General features: G+C 37.2%; 1 protein-coding gene across 2 annotated transcripts in view; it reads left to right on the plus strand.

The window, feature by feature from the left end:
* LOC137071539 (ras-specific guanine nucleotide-releasing factor RalGPS1) overlaps positions 1-25,103 on the plus strand; it is a 170,741-nt gene that overhangs the window by 131,234 nt on the left and 14,404 nt on the right. For both annotated transcript variants that reach the window (XM_067439646.1, XM_067439647.1), the window contains exons 9-11: positions 5,877-6,014; positions 6,128-6,221; positions 16,517-16,584. In XM_067439646.1, coding sequence (XP_067295747.1) covers positions 5,877-6,014; positions 6,128-6,221; positions 16,517-16,584 — 300 coding nt within the window. The remainder of the gene's footprint in view (positions 1-5,876; positions 6,015-6,127; positions 6,222-16,516; positions 16,585-25,103) is intronic.

Genomic DNA, 25,103 nt, shown 5'->3' on the forward strand with positions numbered 1-25,103 from the left:
TATATTACACTGTGATCACTTTAATACACAGATCTAATATACACTTGCCCTTTTTTCCCCTGCTGTTTGCATTCACAGACATAACCGACTTTATGTGAACTTTGTGTGCATTTGATAGTTTAAGCGCAATAAGACCTGAAAGAGAACTTACTTTAGTACTCAGCGGACACGCTGCCTGACATCCAGCTTTCTGTGCACGTGCTTCAGGTGTGTGTGCTCAGAAAACCATATATCACAAGTTCAGATGGATACGGCTTTAAAATGCATAATGGAAATAATGGCTTTAATGATGAACTGAAATGTCACCTGAGCATGGCAGCGATTGAGATGATAATCAAAACCGAATGGATGTTTTTGGTAGAGTATCCGAGACGCAAGCTGCACAAGCTCCACCCTCTTCTGGATAAGGGGGCGGGGAGCAGCAGCTCATTTGCATTTAAAGATACATGCACAAAAACAGCATGTTTTTCCTGACAGTTGAAAATGGCCATTTACAACATGGTATAATAAATGATCTGTGGGGCATTTTGAGCTGAAACTTCAGACCAGTTCTGGGACAGCTAAGGGGCATAATAGGTCCCCTTTAAAATATAACATTTAATTTAAAACATAATATTGGGAGACCCTGCGCTGTCCATTCACATTTTTACAATCGGAGCATTACTTGTACAATACAATGCAGTTATCTATGAAAGTATTCAAATGAAATATATTTTTCCCTTAAAGGTCAGTTGGTAGTGCAGTATTTGTTTTTAATTAGTGACAGTGGTTTGGAAACTGTGAATGGAAACTGTTGGATGAGCTCATTGTCTGGCAGCAGTTTTGTCCAACATGTTTAAAGATGTTTCAGTGCTTTATAAATCATCAAGACTTCCTCTTCTATCAGTGCTTGGATTTCATTGTGTTTCATTGTTGTTCGCGTCATGCTTTTTCTGATGATTAATGGGGATACAAACACTTGTTAACAAATACAATTTGTTAATTTTATTTATTTGTCACATGCGATTATGCATAACACATTTTCACTCATGATTAGGTTCAGAATAAAGAGGAATAATCCACAGAGTATTGATTGAAAGAACATTACATGTATCCAATAAAGTAACTTGTGTAGACGTGTAGCTATAAAACACATCAGACAAAGAGCATTGTGATTAACAAACTCAGAGCTCATTGCATGTGCAAAGACCTGGTTTGTGTTGGAAGATCAGACTTGGAAGTAAATTTTGGGAGCTTTGCTTCAGCACGTTTTCACGGCCTCTTTGGGCAAACGGCTCTGATTGTGTAATAAGAACAACACATGATGGGGAGCAGTGCTGTCCAGGGTGAATGTTGCAATAGAAGGAAGGAACTATGATGTACTGTTCGATCGGACAGGTTTTCACCATGTGCTTTTAGACTCTGAAGATGAGCGTGCACGAGGGTTATGTAAGATGCCACACTGCTGCCTTTTTTATGGGAACCAGAGAGCTTTCCCCTGGTGCTGTTTAGTCTGAACATCCCATCAGTGAGTCCTTAATCAGCTCTTTCCTGGAAAAACAAAAGATGACCTTAAACAAAACGCACACAAACAAGGCAGAAGGTGAGCTGTAAACTCCAGTTCAGTGTCTGTTACAGCTTGTGCAACTGCTTCCCACAACCTTCATCCAGTGTTGTCAAACAGAGTTTGCATCTTTGTTAAGCAGAGGCTTTTCGGCTGAATCCGTCGATAAGAACAGCCCAACATAATACAAGAAATAAGACATAATGTTTTGCACGAAGAAACTGTTTGGAAACAGACCGCCTTTGGTAATACAATGGCAGAGAATAGATGTTGATTATGTAGCTTGGGGTCGCTGTCATGTTGAGTGGTGATTTCATCCAGCACATGTGGCCATATTGTGACTCAGAATCTGTGGAGGTCGGTCAGGTTCAGTCAGTGTGTGATTAAACTGGATGTGTTGTATTCTCAATGCATTACATTTCTGATGGTTTACTGCTTTATTTGGACTAGGCTGAAATATATGCTTCGTTTACTTCACATGTTTCCGTTTAAGTGGAGCTGATACTGCCTAGATTCATACTTTTATTGTTCAAATTGATTAGTAAAGTCATTTTAATGATACAAAAAAATGTAAATAAATTCCTATGAACAACATGTTAATCAAATAATCCTGGATGAGTGGATGATAGAACGATAGATGGCTGGATGGATGGATGGATGGATTGGTGATAGAACAATGGATGGATGGATTGGTGATAGAACAATGGATGGATGGATGGATGGATGGATGGATTGGTGATAGAACAATGGATGGATGGATTGGTGATAGAACAATGGATGGATGGATGGATTGGTGATAGAACAATGGATGGATGGATGGATGGATGGAAGATAGAACAGTGGATGGATGGATGGATGGATGGATTGATGGATTGGTGATAGAACGATGGATGGATGGATGGATGGATGGATGGATGGATTGGTGATAGAACGATGGATGGATGGATGGATGGATTGGTGATAGAGCAATTGAAAGATGAATGGATGGAAGATAGAACAGTGGATGGATGGATGGATGGAAGATAGAACAGTGGATGGATGGATGGATGGATGGATGGATGGATGGATGGATGGATGGATGGATGGAAGATAGAACAATGGATGGATGGATGGAAGATAGAACAGTGGATGGATGGAAGGATGGATGGAAGATAGAACAGTGGATGGATGGAAGGATGGATAGATGGATGGATTGGTGATAGAACAATGGAAGGATGGATGGATGGAAGATAGAATGATGGATGGATGGATGGATGGATGGATGGATGGATGGATGGATGGATAGATGGATGGATGGATTGGTGATAGAACAATGGATGGATGGATGGACGGATGGATGGATGGATTGGTGATAGAACAATTGAAGGATGGATGGATGGAAGATAGAACAGTGGATGGATGGATGGAAGATAGAACGATGGATGGATGGATGGATGGATGGATGGATGGATGGATGGATGGATGGATGGATGTATTGATGGAAGATAGAACAGTGGATGGATGGATGAAAGATGGATGGATGGATGGATGGATAGATGAAAGATAGAACAGGGATGGATGGATGGATGGATGATAGTGCAGTTGATGGATGGATAGATGCATGATCAGAAGATAGATATGTATATGGATGAATGATGGATGGATGGATGGATGGATGATAGACAGATAGATTTAATTGTGATTATAATTTTATTCATTAAACATTAAAATGACCAAAGTGGCTCCGTCTCTCAGTCTCTCTCTCTCTCTCAGACGAGTGCAGGTGTTTAATAGAACCTCATGCTGTCACTGATACGGCTCATTTATTTACATATCTGTTTGTTAACGGCACAGAAGAACATGATTCTTTAGATGAACGTCTCCATCTGTTTTGGTGAACACAAGCGCCCTAGAGCAGTTTATTCAGAGCTCCATAAATAACCTGACAATTACACAAACCCTCATGGTCATTTGCTCAAATAATGCTCTGCTAATCACTACCAGAGCGCCGCCGCTTGCCTGCAGATTTCGGGCATGTGTCTTGTTTTATATATTAGTTTGGTTTATGCTTTTATTAGATTGTGAGGACTTCCTCTCTCTGTTTGAATCCAGACTTGTGGTTTCCATTCAAACATTTAATTGCTGGAGTACCAGACACGTTTCCCCTATTTAAGATAAACTTGATGTTTTCATTGAAAGATTCATTGTGTTAAAGCTCATCTAAGAACTTCCAAAGAAAACTACTGTACTTTCTTAGACCTTCCATTATATACAGTATATAAATTATTATTCTGAACAATGCTGTGTACACTGGCATTAGTGAATTAGAGAAGGCCATCTAATGTTTTCAGCAGGCCATGCCATCTCCTCATACATCTGCTCTCACTCTCTCAGACCTCAGCTGTCCGGATGGAAAGTGCTATTTCATTCTTTCCACAGCTCAACTGCTGCAGTCACTCCACTGGTTCTTACGGAGGATCAGTAGATTGACTAAACGTCTCTCTTCAGCTTAATTCACACTATGGATCATATTTGGTGCCATGTGTTTTAGGTCATAAAGGAGGAAAATGTAACATTTTGTCATCATCTACTCACCTGCATGTCATTACGCTCCTGTATTGCTTTCTTTCCTCCATGAAACACAAAAGGAGATGTAGAATGTCCTATTTCCACCACATAAGAAAAAAACAAACATGCTTTTGTAAATCATTTGTGACACAAAATGGCATAGTTATGAGATACACTTATTTCATAATTTTTACAGTTTAATTTCTAATTTCTAAATTGAAATTAAGAGTTTAAAAATCGTGTGTGTGTGTGTGTGTGTGTGTGTGTGTGTGAGCTGTACGTCGTTAGTTATATAGGTTTGGAACAATATGAAGGGGTTAATAAATGATTTGTCTGATCAGTGTGTTCAGTTTATACTGAAGTGTGTTGACAGTATAAGTACTGAGTCTGAACTAGTAGTATACTGTAGTATTATTTCATCATCACAAACACACCCTGATATTGAAGAAACTCATGGGACATGTTATTTACGTCGCTCAGTCACATGATCGTTTTCATCTCATCACATATTACTCTTTGACCAACTTGCAGAAAGCGAATAGAAGATTAGAAAAGATCTAATTGTGCATTTCTATCTCCTCTCCAAATGAAGGTGCACTGTATAAAAAAAGTGTGTTGGTTTGTGTTGGTTTAACGTAAAAAAGTAAGTAACCTGGTTGCCTTAAAATTTTGAGTTTATTGAAATTAAAAATTTGAGTTGATACAATGAAGGAAATTTGTTTAACAAATAGAAACTCAAAATATTATGGGATCTGAACCACATAAAAAAATGATAAATCCATTGAAAATAGCACTATTTGGCATGTTTCACTGCGTCATCAGAAATAAAACACACAACTACCCAATATGCTTACAAATATAATTTGTAAAGATATTTTAATAATATTTTAATAAAGGTTGTCGAATCTCAAAAAATGTTCATTGTTTTAACTCAAAATTTTAAGGCAACCAGGTAACTTTTTTCTCTAAATCATTTTTTACAGTGTGCTTTCTGGGATAAATTAACGCCAGTAGAGTCCAGTTGTTCCTGCTGTATATGTCTGCTTCTTGTTAGTCAGGACAGATCATGTGTATCACAGCATGACCGAGGTAATACAGCATAACCGTGCATGACGGTGCTATATCTCAATCTCTTTATTAGACTTTAAAGGGGGGTCTAATGGTATTTCATGCATTCTGTCTTATTTACACTGTTAAGAGTTGATTCTCATGCTTAACATGGACAAAACATTTAATAAAATATAGTTTCTGTATTTCTGTGCCAAATATACTACTTCAGGATTCGAAAACTTTTTATCCGAGTGCGGCCCTGTGTGACACCTAATATAAAGTATGACCGACTATTATATATATGCTAGCTTTCTTTTTTTTTTTTTTTTGTCATTTCAAATAAATTAAATAAACATTTAAATATTTTTTTTCCTGACATTGTAAAGAAAAAGTATTTATTTATTTATTTACATTTAATAACATTTATTTAAATGATTTAAAATATATATATATATTTACATTTATTTATGTATTTATTTTAATTTGAGTAATGTTTTTTAAACTATTTAAACACATTTCCATTTCAATTTATTCAAACTTTTTTTTCTTTTGAAGTATTAAAAACTTTTTTTTTTTTTTTGGAGCATTAATACACCATATTTGGTGACTGACAAAACAAACCTTTTTGTGGTGATGCATCATCCAGGGTCATTATAATATCAATATCATATCAGCCTAAATAACATTAATACTTCTGTTTTAATGAGTCTGTGTCTCTGTCATTTCTCATATATAGGGATCTACCTGCTGGACATGATTTACATCGACTCGGCCTATCCAGCCTCTGACAGCATCATTGAGACTCAGCAAAGAACCAATCAGATGAACAACATCCTCCGGGTGATCTCTGACCTCCAGATGTCCTGCACATACGGTCAGCTCATTAACTTTCAGTTCATCTCGGATATTTAGTTGTGAAATGTGTGTGTGAATTTCAGACTGATACTCATGTGTGATTATAAACATGCACACGTCTGACCCTCACAGACCACCTCGTGACCCTCCCGCATGTGCAGAAGTACTTGATGTCTGTCCGCTACATCGAGGAGCTTCAAAAGTTTGTGGAAGACGACAATTTCAAGTAAGTGAGGGGCTGGCGGTGTCAAAGGTAAAATGTGAAGGGATTTTACTTTACGGCATGATGACTTTAGCAGGACGTGTGGCACCGGCAGCAGCCCAGAGCGAGGGCGACCCTTCGGCCAGACCGTGATTTAAGACGTCACTAACAGGAAATAGCGGATGATTGCATTTGGGTTTTTTCTAGGCGGGCATCCCTAGGCATTTGACACTGGGAATTCACGGGTCACTGCTTTTATAGGCAAACAACACCGTGATTAGATTTTTGGGTGGTCGGCACAGTAAGAAGCAAAGTCATCACATAAATGTGGTGAGCCTGGAACCGCCTTTAGACATTTTGATTGTACCACTAAATAGTTTTTCACACAAATGCAATGTGTTTTTATTAAAAACATTGGGTGTTCTGTGAGTTTGAGCAACATTACATCGCATTGCTTAACCTCAGCAGGGTTTAGTCCGAGTCCAAACACATGGTGGAACCAACAATACATAAATATGCAATATGCAATTGTTCCAAAACATATAATGTGCTTAAATGTAAAGCATGTACCATGTGCACAAGAGCTTCCAGCCGTTCTGTGCCAGAATTGTTTAAATTACAATAATTGCATGGTTTTCAGCAGCACTTTTAGACTATTTTTTGCTTAATTTAATGATTGCTTATGATAGTATATTGGGAAGAATCTTGCGGTCTGATTGGTTAGAGTCAGAATGACCATAATGCCGTAGTTTAAAGGACAAGTTCACCATTGGCAGCCTATTTTGTATTGATATTGTTTCTAATGTTGTCAAACTTTTTTGAAAGAAGTCTCTTCTGCTCACCAAGGCTGCATTTATTTAATAAAAAATACAGAAAAAAACTGTAATACTGTGAAATATTATTACAATTCAAAATAACAGGTTTCTATTTGAAATATATAGTAAAATCAGTCTTCAGTGTCACATGATCCTTCAGAAATCATTCTGATAGGAGGATTTGATTCGAGAAACATTTTATTAAGATTTATTATCAGTGTTGAAAACAGTTGCCATTTTAACCGTTTTTTTTCCTAGTCTTGTAGCACTGATTTAAAAAAAAAAAAAGTTCAAACTAAATTAATATCAAGACGATATTTTGAAAAATATATATGTATATTTAGTCCCATTGACTTCTAGTTTACAGACACAAATAATTGAAACACTTTTCAAAATTATCTTTGTGTTCTGCTGAAGAAAGTAAGGCAAACTGATTTGTAACAATGAGGCTGAGTTGACAGAATTGGCATTTCCGGGAGAATTGTCCTTTTAAATAAAGGGAAGAACACCATATTTATCTGAACGTGACCACAGTGCAATCTCAGGGATAAGATCCAGTTCTGGTTTCTGTAGGATTGTAATCAGCCGTTATTCATGCTGAAACTTTAACCACAAGCTTTAATGTCCATTTCCGTGTCTTTGTTTTAGAGTGAACCTCTGAAGTTCTCCTCTTGACCTCATTCCATCACGAACATCTGTGAAGTAAATTTCTGAATTAGGGATTCATCAGAGAGCGAGTTAAAAGAGCCTTTGATTATGCCTGATTTAAATGTTTATCCTGCGGGATGAGTGATTATCTGTGGGCCGCTTGTCTCAACATTGTGAAGAGGCTGTTATCATTGGCACGCGCTGTATCTATCAGAAGGACATTACCGATACTGATGTCTCAACATGAGTCCAATATCCTCATTCTCTCATGCTGAAAAGCATTCGTCTGTTAAAGCAATCATATTAGCACAAAATTATGGAAAAATATCTTGTTGCATTTATAAAATTCAAATATCTTTAACAGTCATCTTTAGCAGATTTAAAAACAAAACATTCATAGTGTCTTTTGTACCTGTCTGAGATGTTTCCTGTGGACGTTGATCCGTGAAAGGCTCAGACATAAACACATCCCAACATCACTCTTTCATTTAGTCATTTTCAATCAGCAAATGTCTTTTTATTCAGAGCTCTTCAGTGTCAAGTATGCATTACCAGGGAATACATCCATCACACGTCACATGCCTTATGTACAGGTTTGGGGAGAAACAGACTTAAAATGGTGTTCTGGGACAAAAAATCGATGCGTCACTCAATTTTCCAAATGCATCACGATTTTCTCTTGAATCGATTCTGAGCTTAGTTTTTTAAAAGCAAATGGCGATCTTGGCTAGTTTTTAACCACACGCTCAAAAGCTCACGAAGAAGTGCTTTCGGCTGATTCTACGAATGCTTTTATGACACAAGATTAATGAAAACAGCCCACTCCAAACACCCTTGTAATTCGCTTCAACTTTTTCGAGCTTTTTATGTATGATATTTTATAGAAGGTTCAAGTGGTGTGTGTAAGGAATTGGAAGCAAGCAGAGCCAATACGGCTGTTTCTAAAGCACGCAGTGCCATCCGCTGTTAAAAACTATGTTCAGAATCGATTCGAGAAAGAATCGTGATGCATTCGGAAAATCTATATATAAAAAGTTATGTGTAAAAGTTAATAAAAGAAGTTTTATATTTTCCACTTAAAGTTATGTTTTTTTTTAAACATATTTTTAGAATAAAATACTCACAGGCCACTTTATTACGTAAACTTTGCTAGTAGCGGGTGGGACACTTTTGGCTTCAGAACTGCCTTAATTCTTCATGGCAGAGATTCAACAAGGTGCTGAGAACATTCCTCAGAGATTCTGGTCCATATTGTCATGACAGCATCACTCAGTTTCTGTTCCTCCACATCTCAAAGCTGCTCTATTGAACTGAGATCTGGAGACTGTGGAGGCCGTTTGAGTTTAGTGAACACACTGACATGTTTGAGATGAATTGAGGTGTGAGACATGTGCGCTATCCTGCTAGAAGTAGCCATCAGAAGATGAGTGAACTGTGCTCATAATGGGATGGACCTGGTCAGAAACAATACTCATGTCGGCCGTGGTGTTGAAACAATACTCAATTGGTACTAAGAGGCCCAAAGTGTGCCAAGAACAATCCCATTATACCATTACAGCACCAGCAGCCTGAACCGCTGATACAAGACAGGATGGATCCAGGATGTTGTTTACGCCAAATCTTGACTCTCTCATCTGAATGTCGCAGCAGAAATCCAGACTCATCAGACCAGGCAATGTTTTTTCATACTCCTATTATCTAGTTTTGTGAATTGTAGCCTCAGTTTGCTATTCTCAGCTGACAGTAGTGACACCGGTGTGTGTCTTCTGCTGCTATAGCCCGTCTGCTTCAAGGTTGGACGTGTGTGTTCAGAGATGCTCTTCTCCACCTCAATTCTTAATGAGAGGTTATTTGAGTTACTGTTGACTTTCTATCAGCTGAACCAGTCTGGCCAATCACCTTTGGCATTTTCACCCACAGAACTGCCACTCACTGGATATTTCCTCTTTTTCAGGCCATTCTCTGTTTACATTAGAGATGATTGTGTTTAAAATCCCAGAAGATCAGCAGTTTCTGAAATACTCAGACCAGCCCGTCTGGCACCAACAACCCTGCCACGTTCAATCTGGTGCTCAGTTTGAACTTTAAGCAGATTGTCTTGATCATGTCTAAATGACTAAATGCATTGAGTTGCATGTGACTGGATGATTGGATATTTGCATTAAAGAGCTGAACATGTGTAACTAATAAAGGGACAGATTGGTGTATGTATTCTGTTATATCTTATATGAGTGGGAAAACAGTCCTGATTTTGTTGTTGTTGTAATTTTCAACCTATTTTAACTTTCAAACTACAACTAGTCATTCTTGTAATTTCAACAAAACCTTGTCAGTAAGATATTACCTTGATGACGTATTTAACCTGAAAAACTTGCCTCAACAAAGTTCAATACACAAAAAAATGTTTCTGCATTAAAAAACATGTATGTATTCAACATTATATTTGTAGTAACAGTGCAGCACTCGCTGTGACCCTTCTGTCATCTGAACTGATTCAAGCCATCAGGTTTTCCTTACTGTTGAGCCCTGTGATAATATGTTTTAGAGCCTGATCCAGCTCTGTTTATACAGCGAAGGAACCCTGAGCATATGTCACGAGTATTATTTGTGGTTTGCTGTATCTGAAATCTCCAGGGTGTTTTTTGCACGGCTCAGAGCTGTTTTATTGCGGGTGAGATGGGCTGAAGTCCAAATCTCCAAAAAGACATAAAAAGTGCTTGTGGATCATGATGATAGTCGACAGTTGTCATGTGGTCTCCATGGTGACGTTTCGTCTGTGACCCCGTAACGACCCGAACGCATGGAAACCGTAGGGTTGGCTATTGAAGTTCATCCAGAATTGACATCATCCTACTGGCTGTATCCTGGCCCGACAAACCCCAGCCTCCCTCATCACCGCTGGCCATCTCACTTTCTGTTCCCGTGCCAGTATTCTGGATGGGTTGTGAACATGAAAGAACCGCGTGGCTCTTGGGCTTTAGCATCGCAGGTCCACCGGTCTGGAAACACTGCACATGCACCAGGGTGGAAAATGAACTTGGCCCACCAGACACAGAGGCTGCTGAATGAGCAGTTCTGAATTATTTCTTATGTGTAGAGGTTTTGCATATTTGCCATGTAAATATACACACGCTTAAAAATAAAGCTTCCAAAATGGGGTTTTCACAGTGATCCCATAGAAGCAGCACATTTGGTTCCTACCTTTCAGTTAATATTCTTAAGACACCCATTTTTTATATTAGTTTAAAAATCTAAAGATACTTTTTAAGATGTGAAATGGATGTTTAAGATTCCTAATGTAACCCTCAATGCCAATAAAATAACTTTAAGAGTGTATTTGGAAATACAACTTAATTGGAATAGTCCAATGGAATGGACAGATCTCCAGTGTTTCTCTGTTTAGAGAGGAGAACCTTCCAGAAGAACAACGATCTCTGCAGCACTCCACCAATCAGGCCTGTATGGTAGAGTGGCCAGACGTAAGTAAAAAAGACATGGCAGCCCGCCTGGAGTTTGCCAAAAGGCACCTGAAGGAGACTTAGACCACCAGAAACAAATTTGGAACTCTTTGGCCTGAATGTCAAGCGTCATGTCTGGAGGAAACCAGACACCGCTCATCACCTTGCCAATACCGTCCCTACAGTGAAGCATGGTGGTGGCAGCATCATGCTGTGGGGAGGTTTTTCTGCGGCACAAACTTGGGAGAGTAGTCAGGATCGAGGTAAAGATGAATGCAATACAGAGACACACTTGATGAAAACTTGCTCCAAAACACTCTGGACCGAAGGTTCATCTTCCGACAGGACGACAACCCTAAGCACACAGCCAAGTTAACAAAGCAGAGGCTACGGGATGACTCTAGGAATGTCCTTGAGCGACCCAGCCAGAGCCCAGACTGAACCCGATTGAAAATCTCTGCAGAGATCTGAAAATGGCTGTGCACCGAGGCTCCCCATCCAACCCGATGGAACTTGAGAGGTCCTGAGAAGAAGAATGGGAGAAACTGTCCAAAAAATAGGTGTGCCAAGCTTTTAGCATCATATTCAATAAGATTTGAGGCTGTAACTGGTGCCAAAGGTGCTTCAACAAAGTACTGAGCAAAGGCTGTGAATCTGATTTACACGTTTTGTATTTTATAATAAATTTGCAGCGATTTCAAATAAACTTATTTCACGGTATGGGGTATTTTTTGTAGAATTTTGAGGGAAATAATTCATCCATTTTGGAATAAGGCTTAAACATAACAAAATGTGGAAAAAATGAAGCGCTGTGAATACCTTCCGGATGCACTGTATAACAGCAGTGTAACAAAATTAGAATTGAAACATAGTATAAAAGTTACTTTTTTAGTGCTGTATGGTTTAAAGCAGAGCTTTATGAACATTAATTATTTGTTCAGTGCTATATGCTTAAATAATTCGGTCACTTTTAGTTTAGGGTCCTCACTATTAACTAACTATTGAAGGGTTAGTTCACCCGAAAATGAAAATTAGCCCATGATTTACTCAACCTCAAGCCATCCTAGGTGAATATGACTTTCTTTTTTAGACTAACAAAATCTAGCCTGACAAGCCAGACCCACATCAAGATGTTTGGTCTGGAAACTCACCATTGACAGCTCAATCTGAGGGGCGGATAAACGGTTGTCTTTCAAACTCCCTCTGCACGCGATAGGATAGCGCTACAACCAACCAGAGCAACGAAGGTGAAGCAGAGCTAGCTGACAGATTAAACTTTCGCCGTATCCGGTCGGCTAAACTCCGAACACATCTTCCCTTTTTAAGAATGACTTCAGTGCCGTTCTTTGTTCTTTTCTCAGAGAAAAGCTTAACTCCAAGTCTTCCAGAGTCGCGGTCAGAGCTGATTCAAAAGACCACCGCCGTTCACCAGTTTCTGTGTTTACTAGAAGCACGCAAACGCAACTCGGCCGTCGTCATTATGGCCTCGCCCACCGACTCTATACACGATGTTATTGGCTCGGCAAGAGTTAGGCGATTACAGCTCAGAAGGGTATTGAGAGTTACTAGACGACACTCGCGGGCAGATTAAATTTGCTGCCGCTAGGGTGCGTCTAGATTTCTAGGCTAAATAAAATCTGAGTTATATGAAAAAGTCCTGGCTCTTCCAAGCTTTATAATAGCAGTAACTTGTTGGGTAGTTTTTAAAGTATCATAAAAGAACATCTATCCATCATATAACTGACTTGCGAAAAAATTCTTGTTAGGTTGTGGTGATGCAGATGCGTTTTTATGCTTATCCACTGGTGCAGCAGTGTTTTGTTTCAGTTTCTTCCACATTGCACACAAAACTTGGTTGAAATAATCCCTTTTTATTAGCCATGTCTAGTTTGCATTAGCTCATTTTAATGCTACTCTGCAGTACTGACAGAAGTTCACTGAGCTTGTTGCAGTGCGTTCTGGGATTGGCTTATCTTTAGATTTTGCTGAGGTAGCATCATTTTGCCTTCCGTTTGGTAACAGCCATTGCATCTGAAGCTCACCTTTGAGGTCTAAAAATTGTGACTTTTTAAAGGTTTGTAATAGTTTTACGTTATCAGCTCTCTGAACTCTCAACCTCTGTTAAGTCACTCCAGTCTCATCGTTAAAGATTCTTGTTTTGGTTATTGAGAAATACAGTTAAGTGCAAATTACAGCAGAATGATTGATCGCTGTCATTAGCACTTCTCCAGGGAATTCTCCACACCCTCCGGTGATCTGACTCGGAATACTTCAACTTCCTTAAAAACAGTGTGTTATCCGTGAAGAATCTGATCTTCCTTTCGCAAATCCCCAGAACACTTTTCCAGGTTGTTGAGTTGCTGTTTTTGGCGGTTTCATTTTGTTCTTTGGCTATCAATAGATGCAATCTGTCTTTTGTTATTTATTTTAAGTGTGTCCGTGGTGTTAATTTTCCTGGATGAAGTTTTATGGATGTCATTTCTGAAGATGTGTTAAGGTGGTCAAAGACGTCTGAAAATATTAAATTATATTATTATTACAGACACGCAATTCATCCCTTGTTCGGTCATTAATGTCAAAAAATCTCCAATAGCTGTATTCAAGACGACGAGAGACTATAATAACAGAGACTGTACTGATCATTTAAGTAATTTTATTATGTTCAATTAATATAAATGTTTATATATATTCTATTATATAATAATATATATATTATGAATATAACAATTTATTATTGTTATCTTTTTTTATGATGATCATTTTAACTTCATTATATATGTTGGGGTGGTAAAGTTGTAATTGTTCTGTATTGGTTGTAGTTCCTGTAGATAGAATAACTAAATTTAATAAAATACATTTGCATATGCCTGCCTCCAGAGCAAGGAATCAACTAATAGTTATACATTTTCATACCATAGGCCCTGCCCACTAGCCTTCATTCTCGTAACGGCTGACAATGTCATGTGTAAAAGCAAATACTTTTACAATTACTGACGCACGTGAGTCTGCTGAAAACAGGGCAAATGGAAAAGTGAAAGAACTTTTAAACAGCAGGTTTAAGTCTCTGTACAGACTTCAGAAGATCCCAGTGTCGGACACAATTGAATGGTTTATTTTAATGCCGTCCCAGATCACGTCGATGGTTATGTTTGTTCGGAGCACTTTATTTTGTAATCGGGGCATAGTAATGGAGCGTTTGCAAAGAAACTTTTGTTGACTGATGAAGTGACTGTAGTAGATCTGACAGCAGCTACATCACAAACCACAAATAAATTATTTCATGATGCCTCATCTGTAAGGGTCATATTTATATGAATACTGTTTTAAAACACTTGCTCACGTGCTATACCGACTGTGCGTTTATATTGTTTCCTATACAGTGCTTTTAGCCAATCAGTGGCATTACTGAGGAGCTGTGCCTTAAAAATGGGTCATTTCAGACAGAATGAAAGTTAAAAATAATTTTTCCACATATTTTCTGTAGTTTTTTTACAAAGCCAAACTTAATTTATTAGCATTATAAGTAAACCTTCATGAACATATTAAAATAATTTTTAAAAAAAATCAATGTCATGACCCCTTTAAAGGCGCAATTCGGAAGATGTTCAACTTAAAATATGTGAAAACAACTAGAATATTATTTTCTTGACATTATCCTAAATGTTTCCAAGAATGTTTAAATCCAGAGAAATTTTAACATAGGACATGGACCGTGTCCGTGTGACGATTATCAATGACATCATACCACGTTACTGTCAATTTCCATTTTTATTTAGTAGAAACCATGGAAACATCAAAACTCTGCTTTAATATATCATCTGTATTATTAGACAGGTGAGCAACTGTTTGGATCATTCATCAACAGAAAACCAGTCATTGTTTGTAGCTCAACACAGTTAGTTTTATTGATTAAGTCTGGTGTTCTTGATTTAGCGCAAGTCCCATGTTTTACCATTCCTAATACGATCTCGCTCACTGCAGTGTAACAAGTGTCTCATAGTAGCCGTCGAGCAAACACACAGAGTAGCATAACTTTAACTTTCAACACACTCAAATGTATCTTATATGATAAAACAGCGCTGCATGACCGGAAGAAGCAGAAGCGCTCGTCTGCGGTGGAATAAATGCTCAGACAAATCAAGGCGTCATAAAGCTATGGCTTTGTTTTGAATAAGAGACATCTAGCGGCAAAAAAATATACATGTTGTGGTTTTAAAGCAGAGCTCTTTGAACATGAATTATTTGCTCAATAAGTTAAGCTTTTGTTCTAACATGTAAAAAATAATAACCACATCCCATGTGCTTACAGTGTCATGCAAAAATCTAGTTTTATCAAAAATTCAGCCCTTAACACTCTATTGTTGAGAATGATCAGTGGTTGACTATATTTATACGTTTGGCAGATCTTATCTAAAGTGGGGTTCATTGAGTGCTAGCTTTTTATATACAAGATCAAAATTGTATTCATGCATTAACCTGGGAATCAAACCTGTGACTTTGGTGTTGCTAGTGCCATGACCTTCTGTTCGAGATACAGAAACTTATCAGCTGCATGGTGTTTATTTTGAACATTTATTTCAAAATCTCATTTTACATTGTCCCAAAACACTATTAGAAAGGCTACTTAGTATTCGTATTCTGTGAATCGTAGTTGATGGTGTGGAAATAAGAGATTACAGTTCAGTTTATTGGATTGTTAACAATGAGTCCCTTCTGTTCCCCTATAAAAACGTGAAATGTTATCGGCCCAGCAGATCCCGTTTGGGTTTCTCAATGTCCCCTTCAGGTCAAGTACATGACTAGTAAAGCCAAATGTGAGCGTGAACTGTTCACCTCAGGGACCTGTAAGAGCCTTTTATAGGAAAGGGTTTTGGAGAGATGAAGTGGTGTTAGATCTGTTGTTTTTCTAGTGAAGGAATCGGACTCATTAGTGCGGGTCAAGCTGAACACTGACTAGGTGTTAATATGTAAATGTAAGTGGTCATATGTTAATGAGCTTGTTGTTTAGATGTCATAATCATTGTTTTTAAAATTATTTTCAAGAAATGTTTTTAGTGTACTGGGGGAAAGTGTTGTCTATACTACAGCACACTTTTTAATATAAAAGAGCAAGAAAATCCTGTTTTCCATTATATGCTTTCTTTAAATTCAAAGTGACATCTTTTACACTAAAACATGTGAGTGCTTATAAGGTTGCACTGTTGGTTGAGGGTAAAATAATGGTTTCAGTAACACGTCTTATTTTTATAGCAGATCATATTCAACTAAATTCATGCTCAAAGTCTGTACCCTCAACCAGACATAAGTAGGTTTTGAAATATTAAATGCACCACCCTGAAGCTTCATGGAACTTGTGGAGTGTTTTTTGTGAGACTTTTGCTTGTTCTTTCCATTACAGACTGTCTCTAAAAATTGAACCAGGGAACAGCTCCCCACGCATGGCCACATCCAAAGAAGATCTTGCAGGTAAGACAGCCGGTGGTCACTGAATGTGATCATTTCTACAGTTTATTTATATTTTTTTAATTAATTAAATTGATTTTTCATGAGGCCCAGCTTACGTGCAAGCACACTGCAAATCTTTCAGACCACAAACTTTTCAATGGCAGTGTTTTTGAGTCTCTTCTGCTCACCAAGGCTGGTTTATTTGATCAAAAATACATTCGAAATTTTGAAATATTATTACAACTCACTATTCCTGTTTTGTATTTGAATGCAAAGTAAAATGTAATTTATTCCTGTGATCAAAGCTGCATTTTCAGCATCATTACTCCAGTCTTCAGTGTCACATGATCCTTCAGAAATCATTCTGATATGAAGAATTCCTGCTCAATAAATATTTCTGATTATTATCAATGTTGAAAACAGTTGTGCTGCTTCATATTTTTGTGGAAACTAGATAGTTTTCCAGGATTTTTTGATAAATTTTTCCCAGCTGATGAACGACAAAAACATTGACAGCCAATCAGAATCCATCCTGCTTTAAAGAGCTTGAGCAAATAAAGTGGCTGAAGAAAAAAACTGCATTACATGCTTATAATAAACATAACAATATCATCTGCTGACGCTTATATGGTTTTCATTCCTGGTGTGAACTGGCCTTTACTGACCCCGAACTTTTGAACGTACCCAATGTAACTTATAGAAGACATCCTAAACGTCCTAGCCGTGGTCCCATCTGAATGCCATAGACTGGCTGAATGAGGTCTCTGGCCCCTGATGTTAGAGTTAATGAAGGTCTTTGAGGGGCCGAGGGGGCTAGTCCTCATCGAATCATTTAAAGGGCAAAGGGAACTGGAATGGCTCTAATGTGGGCTTGAGAAAACAAACAGCACATAATGGCTCTCAACGGATCCCTCACAATCTCAACATAGTGAATCAACATCACACCACCACACTGAGCCCAGAAACACACAGCTGAACTGAGTGTTTGAGCGAGGCTTTGAACAGCTGGTTTCTTGGCCTTCTCAAGCTCCATCGCCAGGGTTTACAGTTTTAGGACTGGACAGAACTAGGATTATTTTCTTCCCATTATAAAATTAACAAATTTCCTCTTGAACACAGCTTACATTTTTAGCTTTTTAGCTTTTAACTTAATTACATATCTGATTTGAAATAAAATATTGATGAACGTGGGAAGTTTGATCCATTTCCATGAATCAGTTCAAGTTTTGGTTCATCCGAAATCATAAGATGTTAGGTTTAGGGGTTACATTTACCATTAATCTTAATTAGTATAATCATTTTACACTTAATTTTAACTTGGCTCCACTGTGTGTTTTGGCCCTCTGCTCATATGAGCACATTCGTGCTGAAATTGAACAAACAATTGTAGATTAGTGTGATGAATTACATCACTACATAATCATCACTTCCTCTATAATTAAGGTATGATTTGGTTTTTTCACTGCCAGCGACTGTTGAGACCTTTTTATGGCACTTAACAAAAGTTCAGACAGTCTGAGAGCACATTTAGGGTCTGTTGTGAAATATTAGCCATATAATGAGCATATGGGTGTGGATTTCTCGTCCTCTTTGAACTGCTCACAGTCCTACAGTATAATTGCTGCTTGTTGAAGTACATGTTCACATTGTAAAACTCAGTGAGGTCTAGTCACACGATATGGCGAGCCAAAAGTTTTTTTCCAGTCTTAATGTAAGTTCGCTGTGTGTATCGTTTCTAAGCATTTACTCCTTTGCTGTGTAAACAATTCTATAGGTTTCCATGTTCGTAAAACTTAATCTGGATGTTGTTTGTGGGGTTTCCAAGACAATCTGTAACCGCTCAGCCTCTGTTGCCATTTAATAACACATTTTATTCTCATTCCAAGGCCAGAGGTGAACGTCTACAACATTTGTAGTGATTGCAGTCCTAAGGTTTTTGATTGTTAAATAAAGACGTCATATGCTCTAGACATTTTCCCCCCATGAAGCATCATTCCCATCTGAATATCACCGCCAGATGATCTGACCGAGTGTAATATAACAGCGGTCTTGGGATATTAGTACCATTTGGCTTTTCATTCGTCATTGTTTCCTCTTCATTTTATTCTTAAATGCCAGTGTGGGACATAAAGCCATGTTTAAATGTTTATTTATTGAATGAGATGCCTGTGTCCACATCTCAGCCACATGGTTACATCACATCAAGTATTGGGCGGACAAGGTCTTTCCTAGAGTCTCAGGGTGACTGGCTGTTACATAACCTGGTAGATGTATTTGTCAAGACGTCCAGCCGAGGAAATGAGATTTGTCCACAAACTCAGGCCAGAAAAGAAACATAAAAACATAGAACAGGCGTTCTACACCCCTTCCTTTATTATGACTATTTTCCACATTTGAGAATAATAGTAAAGTCATCAAACTATAAAATAACCAAAACTGAAGTATAATGTAGTGAATAAAACATGTTAAAAAGCTTTTTACATTTCTTTAGTGTGTAATGTTTTAGCATGAAAAAGGTCTACAACGTTACAAAGCAGAAGTCTCTCCAGCAGGAGTTATTCTCTATATCAGTGTCACTGTTTCTGAACTCTCTATAATGTTAGTTGAGCCAAAAACTAAATCAAGACTGAATAATAACACATGTCTCCTTTAAACAAATCAACAGTTGTCTGGATTCCAAAAAGAGATCTTGTAGAAAGAGTTTTCACTCAGAAATTACTTGTAGATTTCACAAACAGTTGGCACTGAATGAAACATGAATTTTTGAAGTTCACATGTACGATATGCTTTTGATGATTGATCGTCATCCACTTACTGTACTGTAAACATACATATATATTACAAATAAACATTAAAATTTATGATGTCCGAGAGAGAAGAACGGACTGCAACTGAAGAAAGCATGCAAAACAGCCGCAAATTAAGAAAACAGCTTCATCAGTTTGACAACATACATGCTACAAATACTCACAACAAACCAAATACAGAAACACTACAAATATTCACAACACAACCAAATACAGAAACACTACAAATACTCACAACAAACCAAATACAGAAACACTACAAATATTCACAACACAACCAAATACAGAAACACTACAAATATTCACAACACAACCAAATACAGAAACACTACAAATATTCACAACACAACCAAATACAGAAACACTACAAATATTCACAACACAACCAAATACAGAAACACTACAAATATTCACAACACAACCAAATACAGAAACACTGCAAATACTCACAACAAACCAAATACAGAAACACTGCAAATACTCACAACACAACCAAATACAGAAACACTGAAAATACTCACAACACAACCAAATACAGAAACACTACAGATACTCACAACACAACCAAATACAGAAACACTGCAAACACGCAACACAACCAAATACAGAAACACTACAAATATTCACAACACAACCAAATACAGAAACACTGCAAATACTCACAACAAACCAAATACAGAAACACTGCAAATACTCACAACACAACCAAATACAGAAACACTGAAAATACTCACAACACAACCAAATACAGAAACACTACAGATACTCACAACACAACCAAATACAGAAACACTGCAAACACGCAACACAACCAAATACAGAAACACTACAAATACTCACAACAAACCAAATACAGAAACACTGCAAACACGCAACACAACCAAATACAGAAACACTACAAATACTCACAACAAACCAAATACAGAAACACTGCAAACACGCAACACAACCAAATACAGAAACACTGCAAATACTCACAACAAACCAAATACAGAAACACTACAGATACTCACAACACAACCAAATACAGAAACGCTACAGATACTCACAACACAACCAAATACAGAAACACTACAGATACTCACAACACAACCAAATACAGAAACACTGCAAATACTCACAACAAACCAAATACAGAAACACTACAAATACTCACAACACAACCAAATACAGAAACACTGCAAATACTCACAACAAACCAAATACAGAAACACTACAAATACTCACAACACAACCAAATACAGAAACACTGCAAATACTCACAACACAACCAAATACAGAAACACTGCAAATACTCACAACACAACCAAATACAGAAACACTACAGATACTCACAACAAACCAAATACAGAAACACTACAAATACTCACAACACAACCAAATACAGAAACACTACAGATACTCACAACACAACCAAATACAGAAACACTGCAAATACTCACAACAAACCAAATACAGAAACACTACAAATACTCACAACACAACCAAATACAGAAACACTACAGATACTCACAACACAACCAAATACAGAAACACTGCCAATACTCACAACACAACCAAATACAGAAACACTACAGATACTCACAACACAACCAAATACAGAAACACTGCAAACACGCAACACAACCAAATACAGAAACACTACAAATACTCACAACACAACCAAATACAGAAACACTGCAAATACTCACAACACAACCAAATACAGAAACACTGCCAATACTCACAACACAACCAAATACAGAAACACTGCAAACACTCACAACAAACCAAATACTGAAACACTACAAATAAACAAGAAAAATCATCAACAACACCACTGGCGAGTAGACACTGAATAATATGCGGTCCCAGCCAGGTTCATCACTTGTTGCGTTCCCCTTGAAATATTTCCATTGTGGTCTATGCTTTTTGCTTTTTCTATATTTGGTTGGATTGTGAGTATTTGCACAACATGTGTTATCAAACTAATGAAGTTTATAAAAGACTTGAGCATACCTAATGCTCAGTGTCACTCACAGAATACAGATGCACAATATTTATCAAATACATCACTTCCAAACTGTTAATATCTGGAAGCAGCCAGTTACATTCATGTTCGTAATGGCAGGTCTTAATCACTGACAGGGCGGAGACAGAAATGTCTCACTGCTTTGGATGTTATTCTTAGCTTTGCGCATTGTGCTTTCCCTGTCGTCATTTAGTTGTGTGTGTGTGTGTGTGTGTGCACTATAGTGTTCAATTGTTGTTTAGTTTTAGTTGTTTTTTTTAATAAATAAATGCTTTTTTTATTAATATGTTTAAGCAGCACAACTGTCTTCAACATGATAATAATCATAAATGTTTATTGAGCAGCAAATCCTCATATTAGATTAATTTCTGAAGGATCATGTGACACTGAAGACTGGATAATGATGCTAATTCAGCTTTGTTCACAGAAATAAATTACATTTTAACATATATTCCAATAGAAAACAGATATTTTAAACTGTATTATTTCACAATATTACTAGTTTTTACTGAATATTTCATCAAATAATCAAAACTGCACACCTGTGTTTGAAGGGTAGTTTTGGTTGAACTATTCCTTTAAATCAAGCTACAAGATGTTGATCTATCCTGTGGACATCACCTCAATATCCACAACAAAATTAGAAAAGCAGAGATATACAAGGCTCTAAAGTCGCCTAAATCTCTCTTTTAGTAGCAAAAACAAAAGAAGCACATGTTGCTACATGAGTTATGTTTTCTGTACAGTTTGACCCCCACACTGAAACATGAGGCAAAACGCATGAATCCGCGAGTACAGACCGTGCCAGATTGATCACTAACAGGTTATGCTAAACTCAAAGCATATGTCTGCCATCTAATTCACTTTTAATAGGACATGAAGAGACATTTGGAGTCAGCAGATACAAATATATTTAGAAAAACAACTTCTGCTGACAACTTAAATGTTTTATTACTAAACTTAAGGTCATCTCTATGGATAGGCAAAATAGGCAATATTGACATTTAATTTTTAAGTGAATGATATTTTGGTATTTTGATTTTTTTGTTGTTGTTAATAACATTAATTAACGATAACATATTCTATACATATGTGGAAATCTAAAGGTACTTATTAGATCTCAATCTCCAATGGAATATTCTGAATAATCATTATTCTTATCAGATGCATCAGTCACAGTTATATCTTGTATTGAAATTGAAATAAACTCTGAAAAAAAAGGTTTTCCAAAGGTTGCTCATCCACCCTGAAATGCATAAATTACTTATAGCAAAGAAGTCTGATGTTTAAAAAACAAGAGCCCAACTAAAGCAAATACTGATCACCATAATGGTGACTACAAACTTTATTCATAGTTTTCAGTCACAGGACTGTCCTGAAGGCCTGGAAGGTAAAACAGCCATAAAACTGCAGCACACGCCTGTCAGTTTTCCATCTTAAAAACTAAAATATGTAAACAAGATGCTAGTTTTTGGCACTTGTGATCCATATACAGCGCCTGCTACAGTATTTAATTCACTAAAAATGGGATGTTCTAAAAAATGGTTAATGTGAAAAACACTTGGCTGCACCAATAAGGATTCAATTTAGCAAAGTTTAACACTAATCAAGGTATTGGTTGATGTGGGTTTTATTGGTTGTTGCACCATTTTAATCAAAAAGAGATTAAATACGTAGAACGACCGTTAGAATTAAAGGGCTGATCATACAGGATAGACAGAGTGTGAACTAATGCAAGGATAAACGCAATGCTTATTCCTTATTCATGCATCCCACCCTTTCAAAGTGCCTTAATGTACTAAAACAGTGATATTAAAAGACTAAATTCCTTTCTGCGTACTATATACAGACAAGCAGATGAGCCCAGAATTTTCTTTATAATGGGTTTCAATGGAAAAAAAGCTTGACAAGAAACCTCATGTTGCATTTATATTGTGTTCATCTGCTTCTTTTGAATGTGGTATTTTAATATCACATTAAGAATATCACATTATATTCTCACACAGTAAGAATATAATGTCTTACTAACAGGGGTTACTATACTTACTACAGAGGTGGTCACTGGAGGAAAGCCTTGTTTTGTCTCCTATAAGAGTGTGACGTCACGTGAAAACTATAAATTCTTTTTAATAAAACATCAACATCTAAACATCTGTTGATTCTCAATAAGAGATTTTATGGACAAATGACAGAAGTAAAGACAAACTGGTTAGTAATACGCTGTTAATGTCGGTTTTGTTGTTTAACCCTCTCCTCTGTTGAAATCTTGAGATCTGTTAGTGTTTAATGTTCTCTTGGCATTTAAAGGTTTTATGTTGTCTGAGTTTTGTGGGTCATCGTTGTGCTGAAGAACTGGTGCTTCATTTTTTAGAAAAGACCAAGAAATGTTGATAATATGCTGCATTTTGATTTATTTAAAAGGCAGTATTGCAGTGGTGTTTGTTAACTACTTTAAACCAATGTTTTATTTTTTCATATTTCTGAAGTACATAAAGTATTTAAACAGTAGGCTCAGTGCAGTTTATTAAATACAAATAAATGCACATGTCTATATATTGTTGTTCCAACACTCTTTTTATGTCTTTAAATTAACAACTTACCACTTTGAGTAAAACATGCTTGAGAAATATCAAGCAATCAATTATCACATATTTGTCTAGTAATGTGAGCAAAGTAATTTTGAGTTCAGTGTGCTTACATCTTTGAGTTGACTGAACTAGGTACTCAACTTGTCAAATTAAGTTACCTGTACTCAAGTTCTCCAAGTAACCTCTAGTTAGCTCTACTAATTGGTAGTAAGTTTTATCAACTCAAAAATTTGGAGTTTATTGACTTGATAAATTTGAGGCAATCTGTGTTCTCAAGTTAAAGGGTTACTTCAGCGATTAGCATATGGCTTTGTATCAGTAGAAACCCTGGAGTATATTCAAATTATTGTGCTTTCCCCCCTCATATCTCCCTAAGACAAGAGATTTATGCATTTTATTTCTAGAAAAATTCCTCCTATGATGCAAATTGACGATTTTTGCATCATAGGAGGAATGTTTGGCCAAAGGCTTAAGACTACAGCCAGCAGAGGGAGCCATTTCCGCATGTTTTGAACCATGGGGGATGGGAGATAACACTCAACTTGCAGGGAGAGCTCAGCTCAGCTACAGGATCATTTAAACGGAGCTATGGTGAGCAATGTAAGTCTTTTAACTTCTCAAATTAATTTCTATGAAAGTTAAGCTTGTAAAGTCATGAACTGAAACGCGCCAGACTGAACTCGCGTTGTGAATGTATGCCGCGAGTGTAGTCGCGATTACCTCAGCTCTCATTACTCCTGCAGTTAGTGCTCAGTGCTGTGAAACTCGCGCGGTGACTCACTCCTTATATTGAACAGACACGTTCAGTTTTTAATTGCAGTGTCTTCTCTAACTCAGTCACTGTAATCAAGTTGGTGGCGTTGGGAATGGCACAGGGCAGCGAAGCATTCTGGGAATTGTAGTCTTTCATCCCCATGGGACAAAAATACATTTTCTGTCTTTTCTCAGTCTAGAAAGCACCAAATTCAAAAATAATTTCACATTTCTACTGCATTGATGACCCAGTTCAAATACAGATTCATCTTCCCAGCGCTGAAGTACCCCTTTAAACTCAACTAATTCAATTTTACATTCTGCAAAGGAACATTTCTTTTAGCAACACTAAAGAGCAGTCACTACGATGTCGTTTACATT

This window comes from Pseudorasbora parva, chromosome 3 (assembly GCF_024679245.1).
Source record: "Pseudorasbora parva isolate DD20220531a chromosome 3, ASM2467924v1, whole genome shotgun sequence".
Taxonomy (NCBI): domain Eukaryota; kingdom Metazoa; phylum Chordata; class Actinopteri; order Cypriniformes; family Gobionidae; genus Pseudorasbora; species Pseudorasbora parva.